General features: G+C 37.5%; 1 protein-coding gene across 5 annotated transcripts in view; it reads right to left on the reverse strand.

The window, feature by feature from the left end:
• DYM (dymeclin) overlaps nt 1-27,738 on the reverse strand; it is a 542,345-nt gene that overhangs the window by 112,096 nt on the left and 402,511 nt on the right. For all 5 annotated transcript variants that reach the window (XM_071208556.1, XM_058277682.2, XM_058277681.2 and 2 more), the window contains one exon: nt 12,679-12,861. In XM_071208556.1, the coding sequence (XP_071064657.1) occupies nt 12,679-12,861 (183 nt within the window). The remainder of the gene's footprint in view (nt 1-12,678; nt 12,862-27,738) is intronic.

The raw sequence follows: 27,738 nt of genomic DNA on the forward strand, positions 1-27,738 counted from the left end.
TCTTGCTTTTACCATGCTGGACAACTAGTATAGCTCATTGTATCTGTTCTGCATTTATATTCAGCTCTTTCTTGCCTTAGGGAAATAGGGAATTTCTTAATAGAATTATGACACCAAACAAGCGGGTACATGAAAGAAATCTCGTTTGGTGTGATAATTCTATTTTTTACAAGTTGCATAATTGAATCACAGCATATCATATTATGAGTTAGATGGGAGGGATATATATCAGTGGCTGACAAAAATCACTTAAGAAACACGTATCTAAATTCTTTCGCAGACGTTAAAAGTGCTCCAAGCTTAGTCACTCCTGCTTCAGATATTCAGGATTGTTGACTGTCTTAATGAAAAGACATTCTTAACTCTCTGTCAGCTAAAAATAAGAGCGGATCACAGTATCTTCTACTAACAATTTTCAAGGTTAACTCCATAAAAGAAGAAAACAGCAAAGGCTTGCTTAAGGCCAAATGTCAGGTACATTTAGGGGAGGGAAGAGGACGTAAAGGGTTATAAGAGGCAAAAAGTACAGAAGGTTATTTATATTTTATCATGGCATTCTTTTCAAATATGTAAAGGGAGTTTAAATACTTTTACCCCTCTTCCCCACCCCCTGCCATGGCTCCCTCCTCCCTCATTTGTCTGCTCTTCTTCTTCAGGCGGCACCAGAAACCGAACCTGGGACCTCCCCTGTGGGATATTGCTTGAGCCATATTTGCTCCCCCTGGAGTTTAAAATACTTTTAATGAATTTCCAGTGTGCCCAGTACTATTTTGGATGGCAGTATTAAAAAACAAAGTTGTTGGAATGCCTGCTCATTTTGGATCTTACTTATATTTACCTAAGTGAATGCTGAAAACAGGATTTATAATGAGAAGACCTGAATTCAAAACCTTACTGAAACAGGCTAGTAAGATAGGAAATCAATAGATGAATCTGGAACCTGGAAAGAAGTCCACATGGACATCAGTAATCCCAAGATGGCTGCTGGAAGACCCTCCCCAAGATTCTGCCATTTAGTACGGGACTTCCTCCAGAAGACAGGGGCAGGCCCGGATAGTCCCCAAGGACTTTATCATTGGGCCCTCATGGGGGATTGATGGGTGGGGTAATCAATCAAAACAGCAAACAGCTGGAACCCCTCCCTGCCATTAGCAAAGGGGTGGAATAATTTGGAATAATTAACGGTTCAAAAAGCAGATCTCTCTCTCTCTCTCTCTCTCTCTCTCTCACCTTTGGACCCCTGTTCCTGCCCACTGCACCCTGCTCTTGCCATTTTTCCTCTGCCATGATGGCCATGCAAAGAAAACCTGGGCATTTATAATCTACAATGGGGAACTGTAGTCTGTAAATCAGCCCACTTTATCACGTTTCAGCCTCTCTACCTCGGACTCATGATTTGTCATTTTCTCCCATTTCTCTTTGCTCCCTACCTGAATAAATTACTGGCCTAAATCACCTGATATGCTCCAGAAATTATTCTCTGCAGCATAGTCAAGAACCTAGTCAAAATCAGGTAACATTACTGAGGGAACCAGATGTGGCTCAAGCAGTTAGGTGCCTGCCTAGCACATAGGAGGTCCCGGGTTTGGTTCCCAGTGCCTCCTAAAAAGAAGACCAACAGAGAACAGATGGTAAGCGCAGATGGGGTAGGGAAGAAGAAATAAATGAATCTTTAAAAAACAAAAAACAACAAAAAAGTGTGACTGACTTACTAGCTAACTGACTAATTTACTAGCTAAGTGACCTTAAGCCTAAGCTACATCTGCTCCCCAACCATTATCCTCTTAAACCCTGCTCTGCCTCCCTCATAGGAGGGTTTGAGATGAGACAGTGCATATGCAGATAGTCTGCAAGGATAAAGCCCTATGCAAATATATGTGATCAACAGCCAAGATGAGGAGGCAGGAATATGTGTTAAAATCACCCAGGAGACCTTATAAGCCTACAGATGTCGAGGCCCCAATCCCACACTTACTGAAGCAGAATATTTTGTAAAAAATTCCCCAGGTGATTCTCATATGGACTGGATATTACTGTTCTGATTTATTGATACTTTAAAAATGATAATTTTCAGAGAGTAACCAGTCAGAATTTACTGAGAAAAGACTGAGGCATTTGGATTTGCATTTCTTGAATGCTTCAGGGAATTAAAAAGACAAAGGCTGGCTTTCAGTGCTTCCAGTGAAGCACTGATTGCTCCCCATAGGAATTTTGCACATTTGGGTTGAAGTGAGATAAGGTTAAGAGCAAAATAAATGTTGAAAAGACCACAATTTAAAGCTTAAGGAAGTCAGAATCTTAAAACAAAAAAAAAACCCCACATCTATACACTTTGATTCTTAAATATTAAGAACTCAGAAAAATACTTCCAGAAGATACTCTGCCTACAGGCACACTAAGATGCTTGTCACTGACTACTCAAAACTTCTGAAAATGTCTAAAACTGAGAAGCGGTCTCCTGAAGAAATTTAAAGAATTACAGGATTTCATTTTCTGTACCTTTACTTGGTATTCTGATTTAATCAATATCATTAATATCTCAGAGGACTAAGAAAATGAGAAAAATACCTATTATGTTTAGAGATCAGACACTGAAAATAATAATAAGAGAAAAATAGAACACTATTAATATAAGGGTTCGTATAATAAGCCAGTATGTACTCTTAGGCTTGGTCACCTTGGTCTTCATTACTTTTAAGACCAAAAACATTTTTGTAGTTATTGTTAATATTGTTTTCCTGTTTTCATTTACTAAATTTCCATGCTGCACCTAGCATTCCAAAAAGTCAAATGGAAAAGAATCAGCATCATTATTAGGCTTTTTTTTTGTCCCTTTCCCAATTTGTTAATTTAGCAAAGCAGGCATAGACTGACTTTCCCAGAGTTGAGACTTTCCAATATAATGGCGTGTAATGTTATTGTCTTCTTATACACTCAATAAATAATAGGCTATGACATGCTGGTCCATGTTCTTATCTAACTAAAAGTCAATAAACTTTTCAGAAATTCTTATTATATAAATTCTTGACATGTTAGGTATTGATTTGGAAGTTTTACAACTGCCAACAAAAATGTATTAATATACTTTATAAGCTTTCTTGTTATAACAGTCCCATGGAAATTTTTTTGGTATATTTTTTATACTCAAAGTAGTAAATAGAACAACTACTGAAATGTGATCATTTCTTTACAAATTAAAGGTTTTTTGTAAAACTGACTTTAAATGAAAAGGGTGTTTCCTAGTAAAGTTGAAAATTCAAAAAACTCAAAGAGAAAAAACAAAATATAGAATATGCAAACTAACCAAACTACAGAAATTCATTATAAATAAGACAAACTTCTTCCAGCTCAAATCAACAGGTCACAGGCCAGTAATGTTAAGGTGATAGATGCTTAGACCACTCAGCATAGGTGTTCAGCATTTGTTCTATCCTCTCCCTTTGGTCTTAGGAACCTGGAGGAGACTTTGACAATGTTGCAAAATAAGGGTTTTAATTGATAATGCAAGAGATCAACTTTGGGAAAATGCTATCACGACCACTGTTTTTTCATTGTGGCAAAGGATCACTAATTTTGCTTTAAGTGAGAATTATGCTTTAGATTTAAGTCATAATCTTACTGTTATGATAAGGAATTTTCTGATTATTTCAAATGGTAAAAAGGAAATCAACTAAGTTTAGGTTGGTTAATTATTGAATTTGGGAATATGTGCTTGAAAGATCAGGCATGCTGATCTTTTCCACATCTCAAGCAAAATGGTTTGACAAGTATACTAACTTTCAGTTATCACTAATTACCAGAACAAAACAGAAACTTTTCAATAACTATTTATTGACTGAACCAAAGAAACTTTCTACCAATTAAGGGCTTGCTTGGCAAGAAAGGGTAAAAGTCACTGTTTCAATGCAAATGTTCCTTTGCTTTTTGCTCCTTCTCTGCTAAACCTCTAAAGGTTGGAGCGGCTCAGAGCTCTTTCCTGATCTGCCTTTTTCATCTAAACACACTCCCTATGGGAGTCCCTTGGAATTCAATGCCATCTATGAATGGAGGACTCCCCAATCTACATTTCCAACTCTGACCTCTCTCCAGAAGGCAAGACTTTTATATCCACTTATATATCCACAGAGACATCCAATCGGCATCTCAAACATCATTTGGCTAAAAGGGAATTTGGGATTTTTTTCCTTTCCTCATACCCGTCCCTTCCTTCTCATTGCAGCATCATTTGATTGCTTAGGCCAAATATCCAGGAATCAAAAAAAAAATAATTTTGCTTCATTTCTTTATTTAGGACATGTAACACATATATATTGTAACAAATTCAAAAGGTAAAAAACAAAGGGTACATAGGAAAAAAAGAAAAGAAAGAAAGAATGAGAAAGAAAGAAAAAAGAGCCTCTTTCCCAGGCCTATTCTCTTACCACCTAGTGTTTCCCCCCACAGGCAACCACTATTAACAGTTTTTTTTGAGATATTCTATGCATATACATGTGTTATATATTTTCTTTTTTATTTTGTGTTTTGCAAATGGCTTTTATAACTGAACAGAGCATGTAGTAGGCATCTTCATTAATGAAGTGCTATCTAGTTTGCTAATTTCTCCATATCTGATAGGGGAAAACAAACATTTTCATATGTTAATGATATATTTGTTTTTTGTTTTTTTTTGCAAACTCTTCATTTCCTTTGCCCATTTTTATTTTACTTTTAAAAAATATTTTATTGATTTACAGAAGCTTTTTCTACTATTAAAAATTCAGAAGTTAGTGTTAATGAATTGCAAATATTTTCCCCACTTCTATGGTTTATCTTTTGACCTTATATGTATATTTTTGCCTGTACAAAGATTTTTTTCTTATATAGTCAGATTTATCAATAGTTAAAGGTGGAAAGTGGACTTGGCCCAGTGGATAGGACGTCCATCTACCACATGGGAGGTCCGCGGTTCAAACCCTGGGCCTCCTTGACCTGTGTGGAGCTGGCCCATGCGCAGTGCTGATGCACGCAAGGAGTGCCCTGCCACACAGGGGAGCCCCATGCGCATGGAGTGCGCCCTGTAAGAAGAGCCGCCCATCGCGAAGGAAAGTGCAGCCTGCCCAGGAATGGTGCCGCACACATGGAGAGCTGACACAACAAGATGACGCGACAAAAAGAAACACAGATTCCTGTGCCGCTGACAACAACAGAAGTGGACAAAAAGAACATGCAGCAAATGGACACAGAGAACAGACAGCTGGGGCAGGGTGGCGTGGGGTGGGGTGGGGTGGGGCAGGGCGGGGGCGGCAGAGAAGGGGAGAGAAATAAATAAAATAAGTCTTAAAAAAAATAGTTAAAGGTTTCAGGGTGCATTATATACTAAGAAAGGCCTTTTCCACTCAAGCAGAAATATAAACAAATATATATCCCATGTCACATATATAATATATATTACATATATACACACATACATACATGCATTCCCATGCATTCTTCTAGTACTTTTTGGTTTAATTTTAGCCTTTTAAACCTTCTGGAACTTTTTTTCCTAGAGGTATAAGTTAGAACACAATTTGATTTAATTTTCAGAGGACTACCCAGTTTTCCAATACTATTTACCAAATAACCTATATATTTTTCCCCACTGTTTTAAACTCCACAAAGCAAAAAAATTCTCAATTATGCTTTCATATTAGTATATCTACATTTATTTTGTCGAGTTAGTATATACTACATTTTCTAAATTCCCAGCCATTTTCTTTTCAAATATTTCATCTCTGTCTTCTGCTCCTGGGAAGCTAATTAAATCTTTATTATACCAAATCACTGTGACATTTGTATCTTACCCTCTCATCTGATTTTTCTCCTTTTTCCTTTTTTAAAAAATATTTATTTTTTATTTATTTCCCACCCCCCCCTCCACCCCCCAGCTGTCTGCTCTCTGTGTCCATTCGCTGTGTGTTCTTCTGTGTCTGCTTGTATTCTTGTCAGCGGCACTGGGAATCTGTGTCTCTTTTTGTTGCGTCATCTTGCTGCGTCAGCTTTCCATGTGTGCTGCCCCACTCCTGGGAGAGCTGCGTTTTTTTTCACATGGGTGGCTCTCCTTGAGGGGTGCACTTCTTACACATGGGGGCACCTATGGCATGGCACTCCTTGCGCGTGGCAGCACTGCATGTGGGCCAGCTTACACACGTGTCAGGAGGTCCTGGGTATCAAACCCTGGGCCCTCCATATGGTAGGTGGATGCTCTACCAGCTGAGCTATGTTCTCTTCCCAGGGTTTACTCTCAGGAGTTGTAAAGTTCTATGTTTTGCTTTTTTTCCTGGTAACTTATATTCAACTTAACATTTCCACTTTTAACCACTTTCAAGTATACAGTTCAGTGTTGTTAATTACATCTTCAAAGTTGTGCCTCCCTCACCTTCACCCATTACCCAAATTTTTCCATTATCCCAAACAGAAACTGTGTACTAATTAAACATTAATTCCTCATTCTCCATCTCCACCCAGACCTGGTAACCTCTATTCTAGTTTGTAGACTTTGTGAATTTGCATATTCTGCTTATTTCATATAAACGAGATTATACAATATTTGTCCTTTTGTGCCTGGCTTATTTCACTCAATATGATGCTTTGAAGTTTCCTATGTGATGTTACATGTATCAGACCTTCCTTCCTTTCTACAGCTGTGTAATACTCCATTGTATGCACATATCTACTATCTTTTGTTTATCCACATCTGTTAGTGGACCCTTGGGATGCTTCCATGTTTTACCAATTATGAATAATACCACTATGAACAGTGATGTGCAAAAATATGTTCATGTCCCTGATTTTAATTCTTTTGGATATATACTAAAAAGTGGGATTGTTGGGTCATATGGTAATTCTATACTTAACTTTCTGAGGAATCTAGCTGACATGGCTTAAGGAGATTGAAAGACAGAAGTATTTAAAGATACTTAGCTTCTTTCCCAGCATTTAATAGGTGCTTATAAATGTTTAGGCATTTGTTTCACTAGTTTTAAGAACTGCGTTAACAGCTTATACCTAAATATTTACCATGAGAATCATTTTTCACTGAATACAGTTGAAGTATCTCAGGGCTAGTATTTGTTCCCTCAAATGATAGCTGAGATGTGTGAGAGTAAGTGTCCCATGGGTGGATGCAATAGCTATCTTGGTTTAGAAACCATGTGCCAAACAGAAACCAATACTTCTTGTGATATTCTCAGACAGTCTTAGCTTCAAGGTCAATAAAAGGGATATGCCTACTTTTAAGAGTTGTCTCATTCAGGGAAGCCCAAAGCTATGTTTTCCCATCAGGAATTTATAGTTCATTCATAGTCTTCTCTGTCCAGACCAAGCTTACCGATGAAATGTCATTTTTTAAATTATAGCAGTGTTGCTTGGTAACACAGCTGACATTCCACCTTCATCATATTTCCAGGGAAACAGAGCTAGAAGCAGCTTAACCCAAGGCCAATTTCTCATGTAAAAGGAAAAAGGGTTTTGTTAAGCCTTTAATCACAAATATGATTCTTAAAATTTGAATTTTACACCCCAAAATGAAATAGAAATGAATTTGAACAAATCCATAATTAGCACGCCTGTAAGTGGATTCATAGTGTAAAGCTGCCTTCAGAGAGAAAACAATTTTCTCTCAACATTATAATCCTTAGGAGTGCTATGCTATTAGGAATAAACTATAAGGAGGAATGGATCAAGCTCTGCCTGAATATAGATGTTCTATCTGGATAGTTTGAGAACTGGGGTCAGAGCAAAGACTACATTCCCCTGTAAGAAGATCTCCATGGAGGTAAAGATTCCTCAATACCTGGACTTTTTGCATTTTCATCTCTCACCAAAGTATACAACTAATATTAATTCTTGGTAATTAACTGGGTAAACCACAGTCTACCCAGTTGTCAAAAACCATCTTTTCCACAAAAGAAGACAGGGATAAGTTGTGTCCCTTAAGCAATAATTTGTTTTATGGTCTTGTTAATAATAATCTCAATTTTAAAAGGAGGAGCTTATACCACTTAAACCCAGAGTTAACAAGAAGAGCAAGGACCCAGAGAAGAAATATTTAAGAAGCAGTTTGAGGATGTGCCCATACAGCCTAAATAAATAAATAAATAAATACATCTATGTAAAAGTACTAGTTCATAACGGTGAGGTTTTAATTTTAGATCTGCCTTAAAATGTCAAGTCTAACTCTAAGAAACAAAACATGCTTGTTTGAAATGGTGTTTCTGCTTTATGTTTATTGCACTGATGACATGAATCCAAATGCCCCAAATCTGTTATCAATATCCAAATGACATTGATATTAACCCAGGAAAATGATGAAAGTATACATGGAAAAATATTTTGCTATAGTTGAAACTCTTGGGTTTATAGTTGAAGCATCTTAAAGCCAACAAAACAACTAATTAACTCAGTAAGGAATTTTAATTTTTACTTCTGTTTACTTTGCCATAAAAGATAGTTGTTAATCATGAAACAGCAATGATATGGAACAAATGAATTAAACAGCATACATGGCTGCAGTTAAACTCACACATAATTGTGTGGATTCCAGAGTTTTCAGTAGTTTGTACATCTATGTGTTAAGAGTCTGTAATGGGAGAATGGTTATAGCCCAAAGCTGATTTCAATTAAGTTCCTAACAAGTACACAGGCCTCTATTGGGATGAGCAATATCCTATTTTGCAAATTGGTTTATGAGAAAAGACAGAGACAATCTTAAATATCTTAAATTTGATCAGTGTCTATGCATATACCTATGCTTGGCTGACACCCTGAATGAAATAAAAGGTTTCTGCAGTAGAAGCTACTTTCCACCCCCTACCTCCTCATTCCAAACTTTACCTAGCCTCTTTTTACCTTAGCTTTAAAAACCCTGGCAGACAGCGGTTAGGGCGTCTGCCTACCACATGGAAGGTCCATGGTTCAAACCCCGGGCCTCCTTGACCCGCGTGGAGCTGGCCCATGTGCAGTGCTGATGCGCGCAAGGAGTGCCGTGCCACGCAGGGGTGTCCCTGTGTAGGGGAGCCCCACGCGCAAGGAGTGTGCCCTGTAAGAAGAGCCGCCCAGCGCAAAAGAAAGTGCAGCCTGCCCAGGAATGTCGCCGTCCACACAGAGAGATGACACAACAAAATGACGCAGTAAAAAGAAACACAGATTCCCATGCTGCTGACAACAACAGAAGCGGACAAAGAAGACACAGCAAATAGACACAGAGAACAGACAACAGGGGTGGGGGGGAAAGGGAGAGAAATAAATAAATAAATAAATAAATCTTTAAAACAACAACAGTAACAAAAAACCCTGGCAGATAGACTTTTATTCCCTAGGCAGGACCTTGAAAGTTTCTTAACTGAGGACAATGATCATCCCAAGAGATAAGACTTAAATTAGGGGGCTCGCAAACAAATGGTCATCAGACTAATAGGAGTTTTATAGAGAGGAAATAATTGGGAATAAATAAAATTTGACAGTTCTGAGAACATGAGCCTCTAGACTGAAAGGAAGATTCTAAGTGCCCAGCACAATTAATCAAGGCACAGCATCATGAAATTTCAGAACACAAGGATAAGCAGATCACAAAAACTTCCAGGGAGAAGAAGTTATATGTAAACAGAGAAGAAAAATATTTTCAGCCATGAGAAATTAAAACAAATCAGAACAAAACTACTACTACCTCTCAATCACCCTTTTCTAAGAAAACTAGTGAAATATATGCTCCATCAAAATGAAGCAGTAAATCACCAAAACACAGGAGTTAGTAACAGCTTAACCAACAAAGGAGAGAGGTAAAGGAAAACTCCAGGGAGATGTTGCAGCTATGCAGAACTCAAGCACTATCAGTTTAGACCAGAACACGAAGAGGTCTTTCTGAACTGAGAATTTTGACTGATTTATTTGACCATTTTCAGATGAATTTTAGAGTTCTGTCAGAAAGTCTGGAGCTCTATTAGTGATTGGATATGTGAGACACATAAAACAAGAAAGGTCTAGAATCCAAAATACATAAAGAATTTCCACAAATCAGTAAGAAAAAGATAATAAAAAACTGGCAAAAGATTTGAACAGACACTTTAAAAAAGGCCTTTGGAAATCCAAAATGGTCAAAAACTTATGAAACATGCTACTCTTCATTAGTAATCAAGGAATTACAAGTTAAAACTATAACAAGATACCACTATATAAGTGTTTACAAGGATGTGAAGCATTAGGAATTCTCACTCACCACTGGCTGGAGTGAAAATGGTGCCACCCCATGGAAATGATACATATCACTTTGCAATTCCATTCTTAGGAATATATCTGTCCTGGTTTGCATTTTTGTGGACTCCAGAAAATTATGTTCTTAAGCTAACCCGTTCTTGAGCATGTGAACCTACTGTATGTGGGCCCTTTGGTTAGATTCAGTCAAGGAAGCTTTTGATTAGATCACTTCAGTTAAGGCCCAGGGTGGGTCCTAATCCTTTTACTGGAGTCTTATATAAATGAAACCCAGAGAAAGAGAGCTACCATTTTTACCCTGCCATGTGAGAGAGGACTCCAGGATTGCCTACAGATGCAGAACAAAGAGAAACCCCAAGAAGCTGAGAGAGAGGCTGGAGCCTGGAATCAGGAGAGCAGCTTGAAGCTGAAGAGATGAGTCATATACCTGATCACCTACAGTTCAGCTCAGAGAGTAAGTGAACTTGGAGAAGACACAGCCTTGGCTGCCACTTTGACTTGCCACATGGTAGGAGTTCAGGACTGCTAGCAGCTGACCTTTGGGGAAAGAGCTTCACCTGCTGCCCTGATTTGGACATTTTCACAGCATTAAAACAGTAATCTTTTACCCTAATAAAATCTCACTATAAAAACCAACTCATTTCTGGAATATTGCCTTGGCAGTCTTTAACAAACTAAAACAATATCGTAGAGACTCATATGCACATGTGCATGAGATTACACATAAAGGAATGTTTGTAGCCTAACTGCATATGATAGTTTAAAATGGCAAACAGCTTCAAATATTTATCTACAGTACAAAAGATAACTAAGGCATGACATATTAATATAATGGTATATGAACCAAACAACAGTCATACTGTACCATGTGGATGAGTCTCACCAACAAAGTACTAAGTGAAAGAGACACTACCCAATAATCCTGCTCTGTTTCTCTGATAAAATGACTACTTCTAATCTTATTCATACCCCAAAATTGTCCCACTCATTCCAGCTCACTCTTAGCAGAGAAAACTGCCTTCCCAGAGAAGGAGACGGAGCTTACTCTGTGACTCAAATTATATATTTTTATTGCTGTGATAATTTATTTATTGAATGACTTCCTACATATAAGTAACACATGACCAGGGATGTTGGCTTTTCAGTTTACTCTTGTGCCTAGCACTGTGAATTATACTAGCCACTCAACAAATAAATGTGGAATCAAGTTGCATTGAAAAATACTAAACAGCAAGAGAAAATTTAGCAAAAAAATGTTTAAAAAGGACATAAAGTTCTTTGGCCTGTGAAAAATGTTCAGTCACACTAGTAATTATCGAAAGTCAAATAAAAATAATAAAGAAATACCATATTTTCTATAAACAAATATTAAAATTATTATAATACTAAAAGTTGCAGGAATGTAGTGAGACAGACCCTCTCATATAGATCACTTGTAGAAGTATAAGATGATACACAAATGCATAAATCATATAATGTTTCTGGAAAGCAAGCTGGCATCTATGCTGAGCTTTGAAAATGTAGATACTCTTTGACTCAGTAAAATTCCATTTCTCAGCCTCTCTACCAAAAAAATTAATTTAAAAGCCTGAGAGAAGCGGACTTGGTCCAATGAATGGGAGGTCTGCGGTTCACACCCCAGGCCTCCTTGACTCGTGTGGAGCTGGCCCATGCGCAGTGCTCATGTGCACAAGGAGTGCCCTGCCACGCAGGGGTGCCCCCTGCGTAGGGGAGCCACACGCGCAAGGAGGGCGCCCTGTAAGGAGAGCCACCCAGTGTGAAAGAAAGTGCAGCCTGCCCAGGAATGGCGCCCCACACATGGAGAGCTGACACAACAAGATGATGCCACAAAAAGAAACACAGATTCCCAGTGCCACTGATAAGGATAGAAGCAGTCACAGAAGAACACACAGTGAATGGACACAGAGAGCAGACAACTGAGGGGGGACGGGGTAAAGGAAGAGAAATAAATAAATTAAAAAAAAAAGTCTTCACAAGTACTTAAAAATAAATAAATAAATAAAAATAAAAGCCTGAGATAATTTATTTACAAACTGCTCATTAATTATGAATTATAAAATTTTGGAAAAATAATGAGCAATAAGAGGATAATGCTGAAATATATTTTAGGACATTCACAACACAGGTTACACAGCTATTAAATGTGAGATTTTCAAAGAACTGATGATATCACAGAAAAATCTAAATACTGTTAAATAAAAATGACAGAATATATAATAGAACTATATAAAATAAAGGATGATCTAAATTATATTAAACACACAGTATGCAGCAATTGTTATATCAAAACAGTCTGCAAATAAAATATATTTGAAAGAAGCTCTCTTACTGCTGTAGTTCTTACAGGGTTTGTTGAATGAAGCAATTAAGCTTTCTTTGATTTAATATGCAAAAAAGAATAAAAATTATTATTTCCATTATACTTACCAGATCAATATTTTGCATTATATCCTGAAATGAAGGATGAGTTCGAAATTGTTCAAAGAGATCACGTTTGTAAAGCAGTGCATACACCAAGTTTGGATTGTGGTGAAGAGAATTTGTCAGGCAGGAATTGATGATCTCTAACATCATTCGAATCACTTCTTCGATGACATTTAGGTCTTGTGCCTTATAAAGAAAGAAAATCCCCACACAGTCAGTGTTTTTTCCTTGAAAGAGAATTAATCAGGATGAGAGAAATTTTTAAAAAATTATAACAACACTGGAAAGATCATGCAGGAGAGTTAACTCTCTTGAAAAAAACATTTCCCCCCCAAGAATCTTTAGAATTAGGTATATCAGTTACTAAAGAATGTGAGTTAAATCCTTTTGAACTTAGTATTGTGATTATCAGAAATTTCACATAAAACTTATAGACTTGCCAACCTAGGGAAGGTTTGGAGTTTACTCAGCTCCTCCTTTGATAGCTCTTTATTTGTATTCTCATCATTGTATTGCCCTTAAGTGTTAGATTTCCAGTGTGAAGTCATGATAGGGACTTACATATCCCAAGAAAAGTGCCTAATTCAGAATAAGACCTCACTTCTCCACACTGTCATTTCAATTTCTATATTTATAGATAAGTAGCCTATTTCCTCAAATTAAGTCTTTGGGAAACTGAATTAGTCATAAGACAGCAAAACTCAAGTAAGCAATCAATAACTCTCTTGGAAAAAAGAAAAATGAAAAGAGTGAAAATGTGGATAAATATAGACTTTCCTTCTCCTGTTGAGTTTTTAAAATGTGTTTGACAGTTGAAGCAAAAATTGTAACACTGTCTGATGTAGTTTTCAATGTATGTAAAAGAAATATTTAAGACAAGTATATTATAAATGGGAGAATTAAAGAGATTTAAAGAAGGTAAGATTTCTATATCTCACTTGAACAGGTAAAACGTCGAGACTAGTGATAGACTATGATAAGTTATACGTATAATGTAAAACCCAGAGCAACACTAAGAATCTACACAAAGAGATTCACTCAAAAATACTATAGATAGGGAAATGGACTTGGTCCAATGGATAGGGCATCCGCCTACCACATGGAAGGTCTGCAGTTCAAATCCCAGGCCTCCTTAACCCGTGTGGAGCTGGTCCATGTGCAGTGCTGATGTGTGCAAGGAGTGCCCTGCTACGCAGGGGTGCCCCCCGCATAAGGAGTGTGCCCCATAAGGAGAGCCGCCCAGCGTGAAAGAAAGTGCAGCCTGCCCAAGAATGACACCATACACACGGAGAGCTGACACAGCAAGATGACGCAACAAAAAGAAACACAGATTCCCGGTGCCGCTGATAAGGATAGAAGTGGTCACAGAAGAACACACAGTGAATGGACACAGAGAACAGACAACTGGGGGGGAAGGGAGAGAAATAAATAAAAAATAAATCTTAAAAAAAATACTACACATAATAAAATGGAATTCTTAAAAATGTTCAAATAACTCATAGAAGGGAACCCTAGACAAGTGAAAAACAGGAATGAATAGAAAATAAAATGGTGGGCATAAGCCCTAACATATAAATAATTAACATTAATTGAAAATGGTCTAAATTTATTCATTAAAATACAGAGATTTGCAGAGTGGATAAAAAAACACGTAACCCAAATATATACTATCTACAAGAAACTTCAACTATAACATACATAAAATATAGTTAGGTTGAAAGTAAAAGGATACAAAAAGATACACCATGTAAACAGTAATTTAAAAAAAAGGATTGGCTATATTAATACCAGATAAAGTACACTTCAGAGCAAAGAAAATGAGCAGGGACATTACATAGCAAAAAAGGTAAATCCACCAAGAAGAAATAGCAATCTGAAAAGTTGTAGCAAATGCAAAGTTACAAAAAGGATGAAACTAAACCTGATAAAAGTGAAAGGAGAAATAGACAAATTCTCAATTATAGTTGGAGACGTAAACATCCCTCCCCTCACTCAACAACTGATAGAAAACTAGACAGAAAATCAGCAAGGATATAGAAGAACTCAACAACACCATCAACAAGATCTATTTCACATTATAAAACTTTCTGTTTAACAATAGGAGAATACCTATTTTTTAAAAGTATCTACAGGACATTTACCAATATAAACATATTCTGAGCCATAAAACAAACTTAAAATTACTGAAATCATGCAGAATTTGTTCTCTGACCACAATGGAATCAAAGTAGAAATAAGTGAACAATAATAGGAAAATCTCCAAACACTTAGAAACAGTAACACAATTCTAAATAATCCATAGGTCAAAGACGAAGTTCCAATTAAAATAAAAAATAAATTGAACTGAATGCAAATGCACATATTAATCTGTGGAATGCAGAGAAGGACATTTATAACACTAATTGCTTATATTAGAAAAAAGAAAATGTCTCAAATAAAACAATTCTCCATAATTTTTTAATAATGTAATGAATATACAACTATATCATTACACCAAATACCACTGATTGCATACTTTGAATGAATTGTATGCTTTATTAATAGGTATCAATAAAAGTTATTTAAAAAAAAAAACTAAGCTGCCACCTTATGACACTAGATAAACAAAATAAGTACAAAGGAAACAGAAGAGAATGTAAATTTACAAAAACATGTGTAGGACTTGTATGCTGAAAACTATAAAATGCTGATGAAATAGATAAAATCATATCCAAATAAATGGAGAGACATACAATGTTCATGGATTGGAAGACTCAACACAGAATAGATGCCAATTCTCTCTAAATTGCTATATCAGTTCAAAGCAATTTTGACCAAAATCCCAGCAAGAATTTTTGTAGAGACATGATTATTCTAAAACTTATATGGAAGAGCAAAGAAACTAGAATAGCTAAAATAACTTTGAAAAGAAGGATAAAGTGGGACAAATTAATCTACCCAATTTTAAGACTTACTATATAGCTATAGTAATCAAACCATATATGCTAATCAAGACATATAGGTTAGAGGAAGAGAATAGAGAACCCAGAAATAGATTTACACAAGTACAGTCAATAGATTTTTGACACTGGTGGAAAAGAAATTCAATTGACTAAGGAGAGTCTTTTTAACAAATGAAGCTGGAACATATGCTGAAAAATGAACCTTGATCTAAACTTCATACAAAAATTAACTCAAAATGAATTTTAGATTTAAATGTTAAACCACAAACTATAAAATATTAGGAAGAAAACCTTCAGGACCTAAGGTTTAGTGAAGAATTCTTAGACATGACACCAAAAGAACAATCCATAAAACAAACACGAAGTTGATAAATTGGACTTTATCACAATTCAAAACTTTTGCTCTGTGAAAGACTTTTATTATGCAGATAAAAAAGACTGGGAAAAATATTTGCAAACCACATATCTGACAAAGGACTCACATCTAGAAAATAAAAAGAACTCTCATAACTCAACAGTAGGAAACATCAACAACATGGTGTCATAAGACATCCCCTGGAATCAACTAATGAAATGACAAATCCCACTTGCTTGGATCTCTGGAGTATGAAAGAGATGGGAGAAGAATTCCACAAATGCTGAATTGAAGAAAAAAGGAAAAAAAAAAAAAAACCCATCAAAATCAAGTTGAGGATTTGTGTCCTAGACTCATCAGTCCAGACCCCTCCCCAGCACTTGGTCCTGCACGGTTTGGGAGTCACACAGAGGTAGTATGGCCTGGGTCCCTCCTGCCATGGATGCAGACCATAGAGCTACTTACAGCAGCAAGTTAGAGCCCCACTCATATCCAGGCACAGGGACCAAAGTCCTTAGAGATTCAGGGTTGAACTCAAGTGGCTGAGGAGTGCTACATATAAAAGAGACCATGGCAGAACTGCTGGCAAGAGGTACACATACTCAATCCAGTCTCTGCTGGACCACCTAAATGCAAAATGGACCTATCTGGATTGACCCCATCTAGCTTCCTGGGGCTGGATACCCTAACGGGGAAAACTGGAAGCAGAAGATTCTCACAGAAAAGAAAATAGGGGTGGTGGTGATGGAGGGGGTATGCACTGTAAAATAGGATGGGTCCCAGAACTGAAAAGTATAATGAAAGGAGGACATTGAGTAAGGGAGAGAATTTAAACAAATCATAGGTGCTGGGGAAAAAAATTCTGCACAAAAACAGAACAGATCAAGATTCCCAGAGAAGGAACAGAGAAAAGTAAACAGTTGCACACAAAAGGGCAAACTCAAAAATTGTACTGCATATCCTGGGCAAGAGTCACAGACAGAGGAGCAGAGAAAATCTGATCAGTTAAACACAGGTTACTCTAAAGGTCCAGGATAAGTTGGACCAAGTGTCAAAGAAGAGCCTTAAAACAAAGCCAGTCAACAATAAAACCTGATGCAAGAGGGAGAAACTGACCTTCAGATTTAACATATCAAAATAATCAGATGCCCAGACATCAGCAAAAAATTACAAGCCATACTAATACTAAAAAACAAAGATATAGCTCAGTCAATGAAACAAATTAAAACATCAGAAAGGAAAAAGAATTTGTAACAACTAATCAAAGAAGTTCAAACAAATCTCCTAAATCAATTCAAAGAGATGAAGGAAAATATAGATAGAAATAAAATAATCAGTGGATACAGAGATAAAGGATTTTAGGAAGTCAATGTGTGAGCATACAAGAAGGACAATATATATTAATAAAAGGATGACTACGCCAAGAAGATATAACAATCTTAAATCTTTATGCATCTAAAGATAAATATAGATTGAAAGTGAAAGGATGGAAAAAGATAACCCATGCAACTAGTAGCCAAAAAGGTGCTGGGGTAGCTATATTAATAATGGACCATATAGATTTTAAGTTAAAAGCTCTTACAAGAGACAGAGGAGGACACTATATATTAATAAAAGGGTCAGTCTACCAAGAAGAAAAAAACAATCAAATATTTATGCACCTAACTATGGCGCCCCAAAATATATGTGGCAAACATTGGCAAAACTGAATGGAGAAATGGACACCTCTACAATAATAGTTGGAGATTTCAATATATCACTCTCATCAATAGATAGAACATCTTGCTAGAAGATCAATAATGAAACAGAGAACTTGAATAATATAATGAACTAGACCAAACACAACATATACAGAACATTGTATCCAGAACAACAGGATATACATTCATCTCAAGTGCTCATGGATTATTCTCCAGGACAGATCACATGTTTGGGTCACACAAAAACTCAATAAATTTTAAAAGACTGAAATTATACAAAGTGCTTTCTCCAACTATAACGGAATGAAGCAGGAAATCAAAAACAGAAGGCAAATCTACATGGGTTATGGAAATTAAGTAACACATTCATAAACTATTAGGGCATCAAAGAAGAGATTACAAAGGAAATCAGAAAATATCTTGAGGTAAATGAAAACGAGAATACAACATATCAAAACTGATGGGAAGCAGTGAAGGCAGTGCTGAGAGGGAAATTTATAGCCCCAAATGCTTAAATTAAAAAAGAAGAAAGAAGACCTAACTGCATACCTGGAGGAGCTAGAAAAAGAAGAGCAAACCAAACCCAAAGCAAACAGAAGGAAAGAAATAATAAAGATAGAGCAGAAATAAATGAAATAGAGAATAAAAAAACAAGAGAACATTAACAAAACCAATTAATTAGAGCTTTTAAAGCAAATCTGAAGATGTCAGCAGTCAGAAAGAATTTCCACCTCTTTTTTAGCCAGCCAGCTTCTTCTGAAGAATACAACTTCATCTTCATCCGTTTCCAGCTAGTAGCCTGCCCTATGGAATTTGGATTTTCCATTCCCCACAGCTATGTGAGGCAATTCCTTTTAAAAATCTCTTTATAAATATTTTTATAAGTATGTACAGATGTATGTATGTATGTATGTGAATGTATATATGATCTGTGTATGTATGTATGTATGTATGTATGTATGTCCTGTTGTTACTCTCTTTCTCCAGAGAACCCTAACTTACAGAACTGTCATTCTTACTAGTTCACCAGGTATCTTGGAAGTTTGGTTGTGCAGGCTCATCTAATATGGCTTACTCCCTGAAAATTTCTATGTTTTGGGTGGCTTCCTAGGGCCCTCAGTCTGAAACCTGGTCTCTTACTTGCTGTCTCAAGGCTCCTGCCCAATAGTCACACTAAGGGTCTGTCACTAGTCCGTATGCGCTCGGCTCAAGCTCCCATTGTTGAGGCTGTTTCTGTGTCTTCCTGCCTCCCTTCACGTAACACTTAAAATAAGCTGTAGCTCCTTAGCAGTCATTAACACTTTTCCTTAGGCTCTTTTCAATAAAACATCTATTCCAGCTCCCAGTTTCTAGCAGGGAACCTGGCACTCATGGGTGCCTCTCACATGGGGCACCTTTACTACTTTCTCCTTCAGTAGCTGAGCTCCCCGCCACTCCTGGCCTCCTTCCAGACCAAACCTCAGCAGGCTCACTGCTCCAGACCAGACCCTGCTCTCTGCTTTGCCTGCTTTTCTATTTCTGGTCCATTGAGAAATGGTTCTCATTTTTGGGTGTGGCTATGTTCTACATGTTCTATTTTTTATGGTTCATCTTCTTCAAATGGACAAATGACAACATAATCTTGACCAGAAGTTCTTTCAATTCACTTTGGTTCTTGAATTAGTAGAAAAGGAGGAGACTTCAATTTTCAGAATTCTATTTTAAAGTCATTTATGAGAAACCCAATAAATAGTATGACTACTCAGAAATACAATTCAAAATATTAGCTTTACGCACAATTTCATATTCATAAATATTTCAAATACACACATATAACAGCTTACAATTTCTGCTTTCAAAACACAGTGATAGTTTATTCTCAATGTTTAAGTAAGTAATATACTGAAACAAAGGGGGATGATAAAGTCAGTCCTCAATTGGGCACAAGTTCACCTAAGTCCACACCAGAATACTGACCATTTCTTTTATTCCCGAGTCAGGAAAAGTATCAGCTAGAAATCTGACAACAATAAGCATGCTCTATATTAGTTGTTATTTTGTATCAATCAATTTGACCGAAGACTCATTAAGAATTATACTAATTCTCTTACATTTAAAGGAGTTATTGGGTATTTTGCCTAACTTCTCTTACATTCTTTCTGTAACAAGTTAAATTCTAGTTCTAAAGTTATCTTTTATAGATTATTTTCATTGCAGATTAGTAGTTAGATGACAAGAATATAAAATTTCTAGCATTATGCAGAGGCAGAAAATAATGTGGGAAGTTACAGCAAAGACATTTTATGTGATATATTTTGCTGGGTTGTCATGCTAGGATGAGCATCTCCTATATCTTAATGTAAAATTATTGGGAAAACAAAAATGAGAAATTAAACACAGGTTAGAAATTCAAAATAAGTTTAAATGAAAGAGTAGCTAATTACAACTTCCTATCAATATCTACTTTAACGTGTAACATTGTAAATAATTTAGGTTATTAAAATTTCAAGGGAAGCCGATTTGGCCCAGTGGTTAGGGCGTCCGTCTACCACATGGGAGGTCCGCGGTTCAAACCCCGGGCCTCCTTGACCCGTGTGGAGCTGGCCCATGCGCAGTGCTGATGCACGCAAGGAGTGCCATGCCACACAGGGGTGTCCCCGGCATAGGGGAGCCCCACTTGCAAGGAGTGCGCCCCGTAAGGAGAGCCTCCCAGCGCGAAAGAAAGTGCAGCCTGCCCAGGAATGGCGCCGCACACACAGAGAGCTGACACAATAAGATGACGCAACAAAAAGAAACACAGATTCCCATGCTGCTGGCAACAACAGAAGCGGACAAAGATGATGTAGCAAAATAGACACAGAGAACAGACAACTGGGGTAGCGGGGAAGGGGAGAGAAATAAATAAATATATCTTAAAAAAAAAAAGAGAGACACAGATTCTGGGTGCCACTGATAAGAATACAAGCAGACACGGAAGAACACACAGCGAATGGACACAGAGAGCAGACAACTGGGGGGGGGGGGCGGTGGGAGGAGGCAGGGAAGGGAAGAGAAATATATAAAAAATAAAAAAATAAAACTATATACAAAAAAATTTTTTTCCCAATATAAACACCTCCTCCCAAACTCAGCACAACCATTTTTTAACAAATCAATTTTATTTATAGATATGAATAAACATACAATTCATCCAAAGTGTACAATCAATGGTATGTGCTATAATCACATAGTTGTGCATTCAGCATTACAATCATTATTAAAGCATTTTCATTATTTCAATACTACTACTAGTAAACAAAAAATAGTCATACAGACAAAAAAAATTCCTCACCTCTCAATCTCTCTATGCTTCCCCCACTGTACATAGCTGCTGTTTCTGGTTATTCTATCCAAAGCGTGTAATCAATACAACCATCTTTTTTATGAGGTAAGATCAGTTTGCTTCCTGGCTACACCCGGGAGAAGAATTCAAAATGTTTAAAAATCAGTAGATACTGCCAGTCCTATTGGATGCTGCTTTATACAATTGGAGCAACCCTACCAGCTTGCTCAGTTATTGCTATTCCAAGCACTTTCAAAGAGATTCCTTGAAGGAAAAAAAAAAAAAAAGAGAGATTTTCTTGAAGCCAAGTATCTAACATTAATTGGTTTTATTATGTCCAAAAAACTGTACTAAGAGTTTTTTCACACATTGTTTTATGCAATTCAGCAATTCTTCAGCTTAATACTGAGGAATTCAGTTACTAGCTATCCATTTAGAATGCTTAGAATTTGATCAAAGAATCATAAAATCATAAAGCACACTCAAATGAGTTTCTAGACCAAACATCTATATTATGCTGGAAAGTGCCATGGAGTAGTGTGAATAAATTGCTGGAATTTGTTTTTAAACATTCATTCCAGGTTGTCAACCAGCCTGCACTTTTGAGACAGCTAGCTCTTTCTTCCCTTGCAGTTACTGAAAGCTGTTGCAGCTTAGCAGAAGCCCATCACCTTAGTACTGCTGCTCAGTGGTGTTCCTTCTGTACTACTGTCACAGCTATCGCCATGTCCTCCAAACCACCAGCTTCAACTTTCCTCAACATAACCTGGTTTCAAGTCTTCTCATCATCCTATTTGCATTATGCTAGATGCCCACCAGTTGTCCTGTTTTCATCACAGATGTAATACATATATTTAGTTACCTCCACTAAGATGCAGAAGTAATTTATACACTATAATCCCTGCAATAATTCATTTCCATCTTTAAGTGGCAGCAGACCCACACTAACTACTCACTTTAAGGAACAGCCAGAATGCCTGCTGTGTAAGTTGTTTCCTAGAAACTATGCTCCAATGAATCCTGCCATATGTGTTGGAAGATCAACTGCAGCTTCAAGGCACCAAGCAGGTTATGAAATAATAATGGGCCAGAGGATGAATTATGTACCAGGAGATCCTGATTTACTAGAAACAAAATACACTTTTGACTAATTTCCAAGTAAAAATTTTCCAATAATTATAATTTTGAAGTTAGTTGAATTTTCAAGTTGCTATTCTAACTAGATTCCAGTGTAGGTACTTAGCGATAGCAAAAAAAATAAAGAGAAAATCTCTGTCTGTTGCATCATAACCTGAAATCTGCCCACTTCCCTAGCAACAGCTAACAGCACAAAACCACAAGTCCGCCCACAAGTTTCTGCCAATCCCCAGCCGCCCCGCAGCCCTCACTCCTCCTGCTCTACCCCGCCCTCCTCATTCTCTATATAACCCACTGCACTTCCTTAATAAACCGGACTTGCGTACCAGACCTGGTCTCCGCGGCATTCTTTCTCCCCTCGCCGCGCGTCCTCCACGCCTGAGAGCCCCTCTGAGGCTGTCTGCCGCAGCCTCAGACGCCTTTGCAGCCAGCTGACCCCTCCAAACCCCCCCCGTCAGCGTCGGGGTGCAAGCCGCCCCAGCCGCATCTGTCTAATTTTTAAAAAGCATTATCATGTAATAATCACCACTTGTAAAAAGATGAAAAATTATCAAGAATTTGATTAAAGAGTTTCTTTAAAATTACAAAACCATCTAAATCTATGTATTTAAATAGACCAAAAAGGCCACCCAATCTAATCACAATTTGGATATTAGAATTTCAAGTGGTATTTAAAGGAAGTTGCTATTTGATATTTTTTCCATGAAGTTTAAATGAGGTAATTAACATCTGTAAAATCCTTAAAACAGCATCTAATACAGGCTAAATAACAGGTGAATGTTATTTTTAAGAAATACATTATAAGGCATTTTGAAGGAGAAAAGATTGTTTTAATTTTAGACATTATTGCAAAAAGAACAAAAAGACAAATGTCTTCCCATGTTTGCTAAATTAATATAATTACTATAAATACAAAGAACTTAGAAACCCCATTCCTTAGTTTTAAATATTTAAGTCTATAATTCCATTTCTATTAATTTATAAAACTGGTCCTTTAAGGGACACTGTATAGAAAAACTGACATTTATGGAATAAAGAAGGTTTTATAAGAAGACATACTTAAAAAATTAAACATGTTTTCTTATACTGTGTCAAAAATTAGCTGTGTCAGATAGAACCTAACGGTTCATTGACTGACAGAGCAACAAAACAGGTGTAGAATATTGTGCCTTTTTCAATTACTGTATTTTCTTTTTAGTGCATATGACTTCCATACCAGGAAGGGGGCCCAGATCAAAAGGCTTTCTCCTCAGAATAATGGATATACTTATTTTACTGAAGAAAATTTCAAATGCAAAAATGAGGACCCTGGGGAATGACCCATTTTTGGATGTTTCTGATAGTTAGTCCATCCATATTGGTAATGGAAACCCAACAAATTCTATGCTAAGCAGTAATTTAATATCAAATAGCCAAGTTGGCAGTTGTGGGAATATTTTACCTTGTTAACATCACTCATTGTTGCCTCTCATTATATAAACTTCCTTTTCCTTTTAAGAGGGACTTTATACAGTTAAACAGTTTCAATCATTTATTTTTAGTTTCCTTAAGAGAAGCATATGTATCGTGTTTGTATTAGTTTTGGGAGGATTCCAAGAAAGTTGTCTAAATTTCCTGCATTTTCAGCAGAAAATAAAACCTTCAACAAAATTAATGGGACTTTGCCAAAGAAGGGGGAAATGGGGGAGGAAATGCAGAGGCAAGTCTCTTTTTAAAATTAATGCACAAATGGCTTTCAAAGCTAATCATCTGGTGAGAGACTCTTGTTATCTCTATGTTGTGAATTCACTGGCACACATAACGAAAAGCTTTGTGACCATTTAATTTCTGGCCAGAACTGGATTTGGCCCCAAATATCAAGCTTCTGATAGAAAGAACTGGCTTTAAATTACATGCAAATTTACAGTTTAAGAATAAATCCTGTGACCAGAGGGGAAAACAAGTAACCTTAATAAATGGTGAGGGTGGGGGAGGGTACAGAGGTGAGAACGGAGTCATGTCACCCTCAGTTGACACCACTGTCCTTCTTGGGAACGTCCAAAAATGTGGTCCTTTTCTTCATTCCTTGGGCACAGTTTGAACATGATCTACTGCCAACTGCTAAGGTACTGGTGGCAGGAAGGCCAGATAATGGTGTCTGCTAAGGGACGTTGATTAACTGTACATGATTTTCCAGACCTGGAAAATGGCCAGAGAACTCATAAAAAGGAATGTTCTGGTTGAAACTAAACTAAGTTGTGGCCCCCATTATCCCAGCAATCACATTATCTTGGCAGGCCACTTAACACTGGGCAGCAAATGTGGTATAGAACAGTGCCTCTCAAATTTCTCCAGGCCCTCTGACTAGCAGAAGAGAGGAAGCACACACCTGAACTTGGTGGTGTTTGCTTTTTGTTTTTTTAGTTTAATGTTTTCTCTTAAAGATTAGTGTTCATTTTCATTTTCCTTCAAAATATATTGTTATTTTATTATAAAAAGAAATACTCCTCTGTATCCCACAAAAAATAAAATCAGAGTTTTAGGATGATGTTTGTTTTCAACAGTTTACTGAGTGTCTCCCGGCCCCATCCCAATTTGAGACGCAAGAGTCCCAGATTGGTCCCAGCTCTACCAATAACTAGTGTGTTACCTCTGGTAAGTCACACAACCTCTCTGAGTTATATAGTATGTTATCTGTAAAAACAAGTGTGTAAGTGATTTTTAAAAAATCCCTTCCTACTCCAAGTCTTTGCTTCCACAAAGAAAGAAAATATTGAATTTAGAAAAGAAAATTTATCAGAGTAAACAAAAATGTAATTAATGTAGAAAAATCTTTAGGGTGACCACAAACTTCAGTAAAATTCAGAATTTACTTAAGATTGCCCACCCCTTGAATAAAGTCATTGCCAGTGTTTAGAACAAAAAAACATGAACTCTTAAAGATAAAAATGTATAAGGCAAAATTTCAACAGAATCATTCTCTAAATCAAGACACCTACAGATTACTCCATAGAGCATTATTGTCGATGTATGTTAGTTACCTTTGACATACAGTTAATATACACATGGGGGAGCTATAGCCCTAAAAGGAAAAAGTTTGCTACAAGTCAGTAGAGAGCTTTAGGTTGGGTTTAATCCCAGATTGCTACAGATTGAGCAAGTCACTTTCTGGACATCAATTCCTTCAACTGTAAAATAAAATAGGTTCTCTGGGGTGATGCCGGGAAGCATTATAAGGGACCTGGACTTCGGGTTCCATTTAGGAGGTAGAAAACCTGTAAAGAATGCCTCTCTTAACAATGAGAAAGGGCCAGATAATTTACAAATCACAGGACTTCTTAAGCCCACAGAAAGCTCATTTACAAGGCAACCAAGTGAAGTGAATTCTAAAGAGGGACAAACCCCTCTAAGAAGAGAAGGAATACAAGCACTGGCTCACCTTAGCATGGGAGGAAGAGGAGTTCTCCACAGAAGGCTTTTAGAAGAAAGCTAGAATTTCAATGAATTCTTAAAAGGCCAATGTGGACTACTGTCCAGGAAGAGCTGGAGCCCCAAGCACAAAAAGAGTTAACTTTACTAGAAAATTATTTTCCCATTCAAGACGAACACTGGGTGTGGAGGGCAGAAGCCAGGAGAGGGTCACCCTAGCTGGCTCAAGCTTGAGGATTGTGACCAGCTGCTGTGAGGAACAGGCACCAAGGCTTACCTGCTTCCACAACCTTTCTCTCACGGGGCACAAAAGCTTTACCCTGCTAGGGGAGGGGCAGCAACCGCTCTTGACCCCAGAGAAAAGGCAAATATCCACTGCTTCTGGGGGAGAAAGCGAACCATCTCATCTGCCTCAGTAAAAAGAGTAGGAAATCCTGAACTCTAGGACACAGGTGAAGAGTTGTTCCTGCTGCTGGTGTGGTAGAGGCAAAACCATGTAACTACAGGGCAGACTTTGGGTCTAGGATCCTCCACCTAGACCAATAAGTCTACTGCCACTGGGCTAGGGCAGGGATGCTGAGAAAGCTCCACCTCTTAGACCAGGCCCTTAGCAGGTCTCCCCAAGAGTGAGGATGCACCAGGACACCAGAGCCTCCTGCCCCATCTTCTCTGCAGAGTTGAAAGCAGAGGGTGGAAAAGAACACTGAGAAAAACCATCTGCTACCCAAGCCCCATTCTAACTATGCACAAGGTCAAAAGAGCAGGAAATATGGGAAACTGGAAACTGGTGGCACACTGAAGGTAGAAAATGCCACCTTAGCTCAAGTCCTGATTAGAATGCCCAACTCCACATTACTAGCCTAACTGAAGAGGCCTGCCCATTTATAGGGAGGACTGCACCCCATTAAAAGAGACTTAGGAGACATAAGCAAATACAGGGATTTTATTTGGATCCTGACTTTAACAAATTGCCAATATCCAATTTTGAGACTACTGGAGAACGTTGATTATGCTGGGTATTCGATTATTATGAAGACATACCACTTTTGTTAGGTGTGATAATGATATGGTAATTATGTAAGAAAACATTATTTTAGAGCTGTATACCAAAATATGGAGTAAATTTCCAAGATTTACTTTGAAACACTTAAGCAAAGGCAAAAAAAAAAAAGATAACGTATATATGACAAAGATTTTAAAAAAAATTAATTTCTCTCCCCTTCTCCTTTCCCACCCCCAGTTGTTTGCTCTCTGTGTCCATTCGCTGTGTGTTCTTCTGTGTCTGCTTGTATTCCTCTCAGCGGCACCTGGAATCTGTGTCTCTTTTTGTTGTGTCATCTTGCTGTGTCAGCTCTCCATGTGGCGCCATTTCTGGGCAGGCTGCACTTTCCTAGTGCTGGGTGGCTCTCCTTACAGGGCACACTCCTTGCGCATGGGGCTCCCCTACGTGGGGGACACCCCTGCATGGCATAGCACTCCTTGCGCTCATCAGCACTGTGCATGGGCCAGCTCAACACACGGATCAGGGGCCCTGGGTTTGAACCCTGGACCTCCCATGTGGTAGGCAGATGCTGTATCCATTGGGCCAAATCTGCTTCCTGACAAACTCTAATTGTAGAATCTAGGTAATGGAGGGATTTATTAAACTAATGTGCATTTGAATTTTTAATAACAAACTTTTAAAAATTGACAATTTGAATGAAATTGGCTAGGAAAAGAAAAATTGCTCAATTTGACCTACAATCAAATAGAAAATCTGAAGAAAATAACCATGAAAAAAAGGAAAATTCTGTCTGAGATATTTAAGAAGGGAGAATGTGCTTATATGGTTTTATGAGTAAGCTTTATATCTTCAGGGAATAGATAGGTACTATGCCATTTAAGCTTTTGTTTCAGAAAAAAAGTGTCTCTTTTTTTTTAATGAGGGTAGCATAACTGATTTCAAAATCTGGCAAAGTTAGCTCAAGACTGAAAAAAAGAACCAATGTCACGAAAATACTCAATAAAACACAGACACACCAAATTTTGTATTTAAAATATTGTATTTCAAAATTCTACAACCCACACAGTTTGTTTCAAGAGTTCTAGAATATGGGAAGTGGATTTGGCTCAACAGATAGAGCATCAACCTACCACATGGGAGGTCCAAGGTTCAAATCCACGGCCTCCTGACCTCTGTGGTGAGCTGGCCCACGTGCAGTGCTGATGTGCGCAAGGAGT

This window comes from Dasypus novemcinctus, chromosome 16 (assembly GCF_030445035.2).
Source record: "Dasypus novemcinctus isolate mDasNov1 chromosome 16, mDasNov1.1.hap2, whole genome shotgun sequence".
In the NCBI taxonomy this organism is placed as follows: domain Eukaryota; kingdom Metazoa; phylum Chordata; class Mammalia; order Cingulata; family Dasypodidae; genus Dasypus; species Dasypus novemcinctus.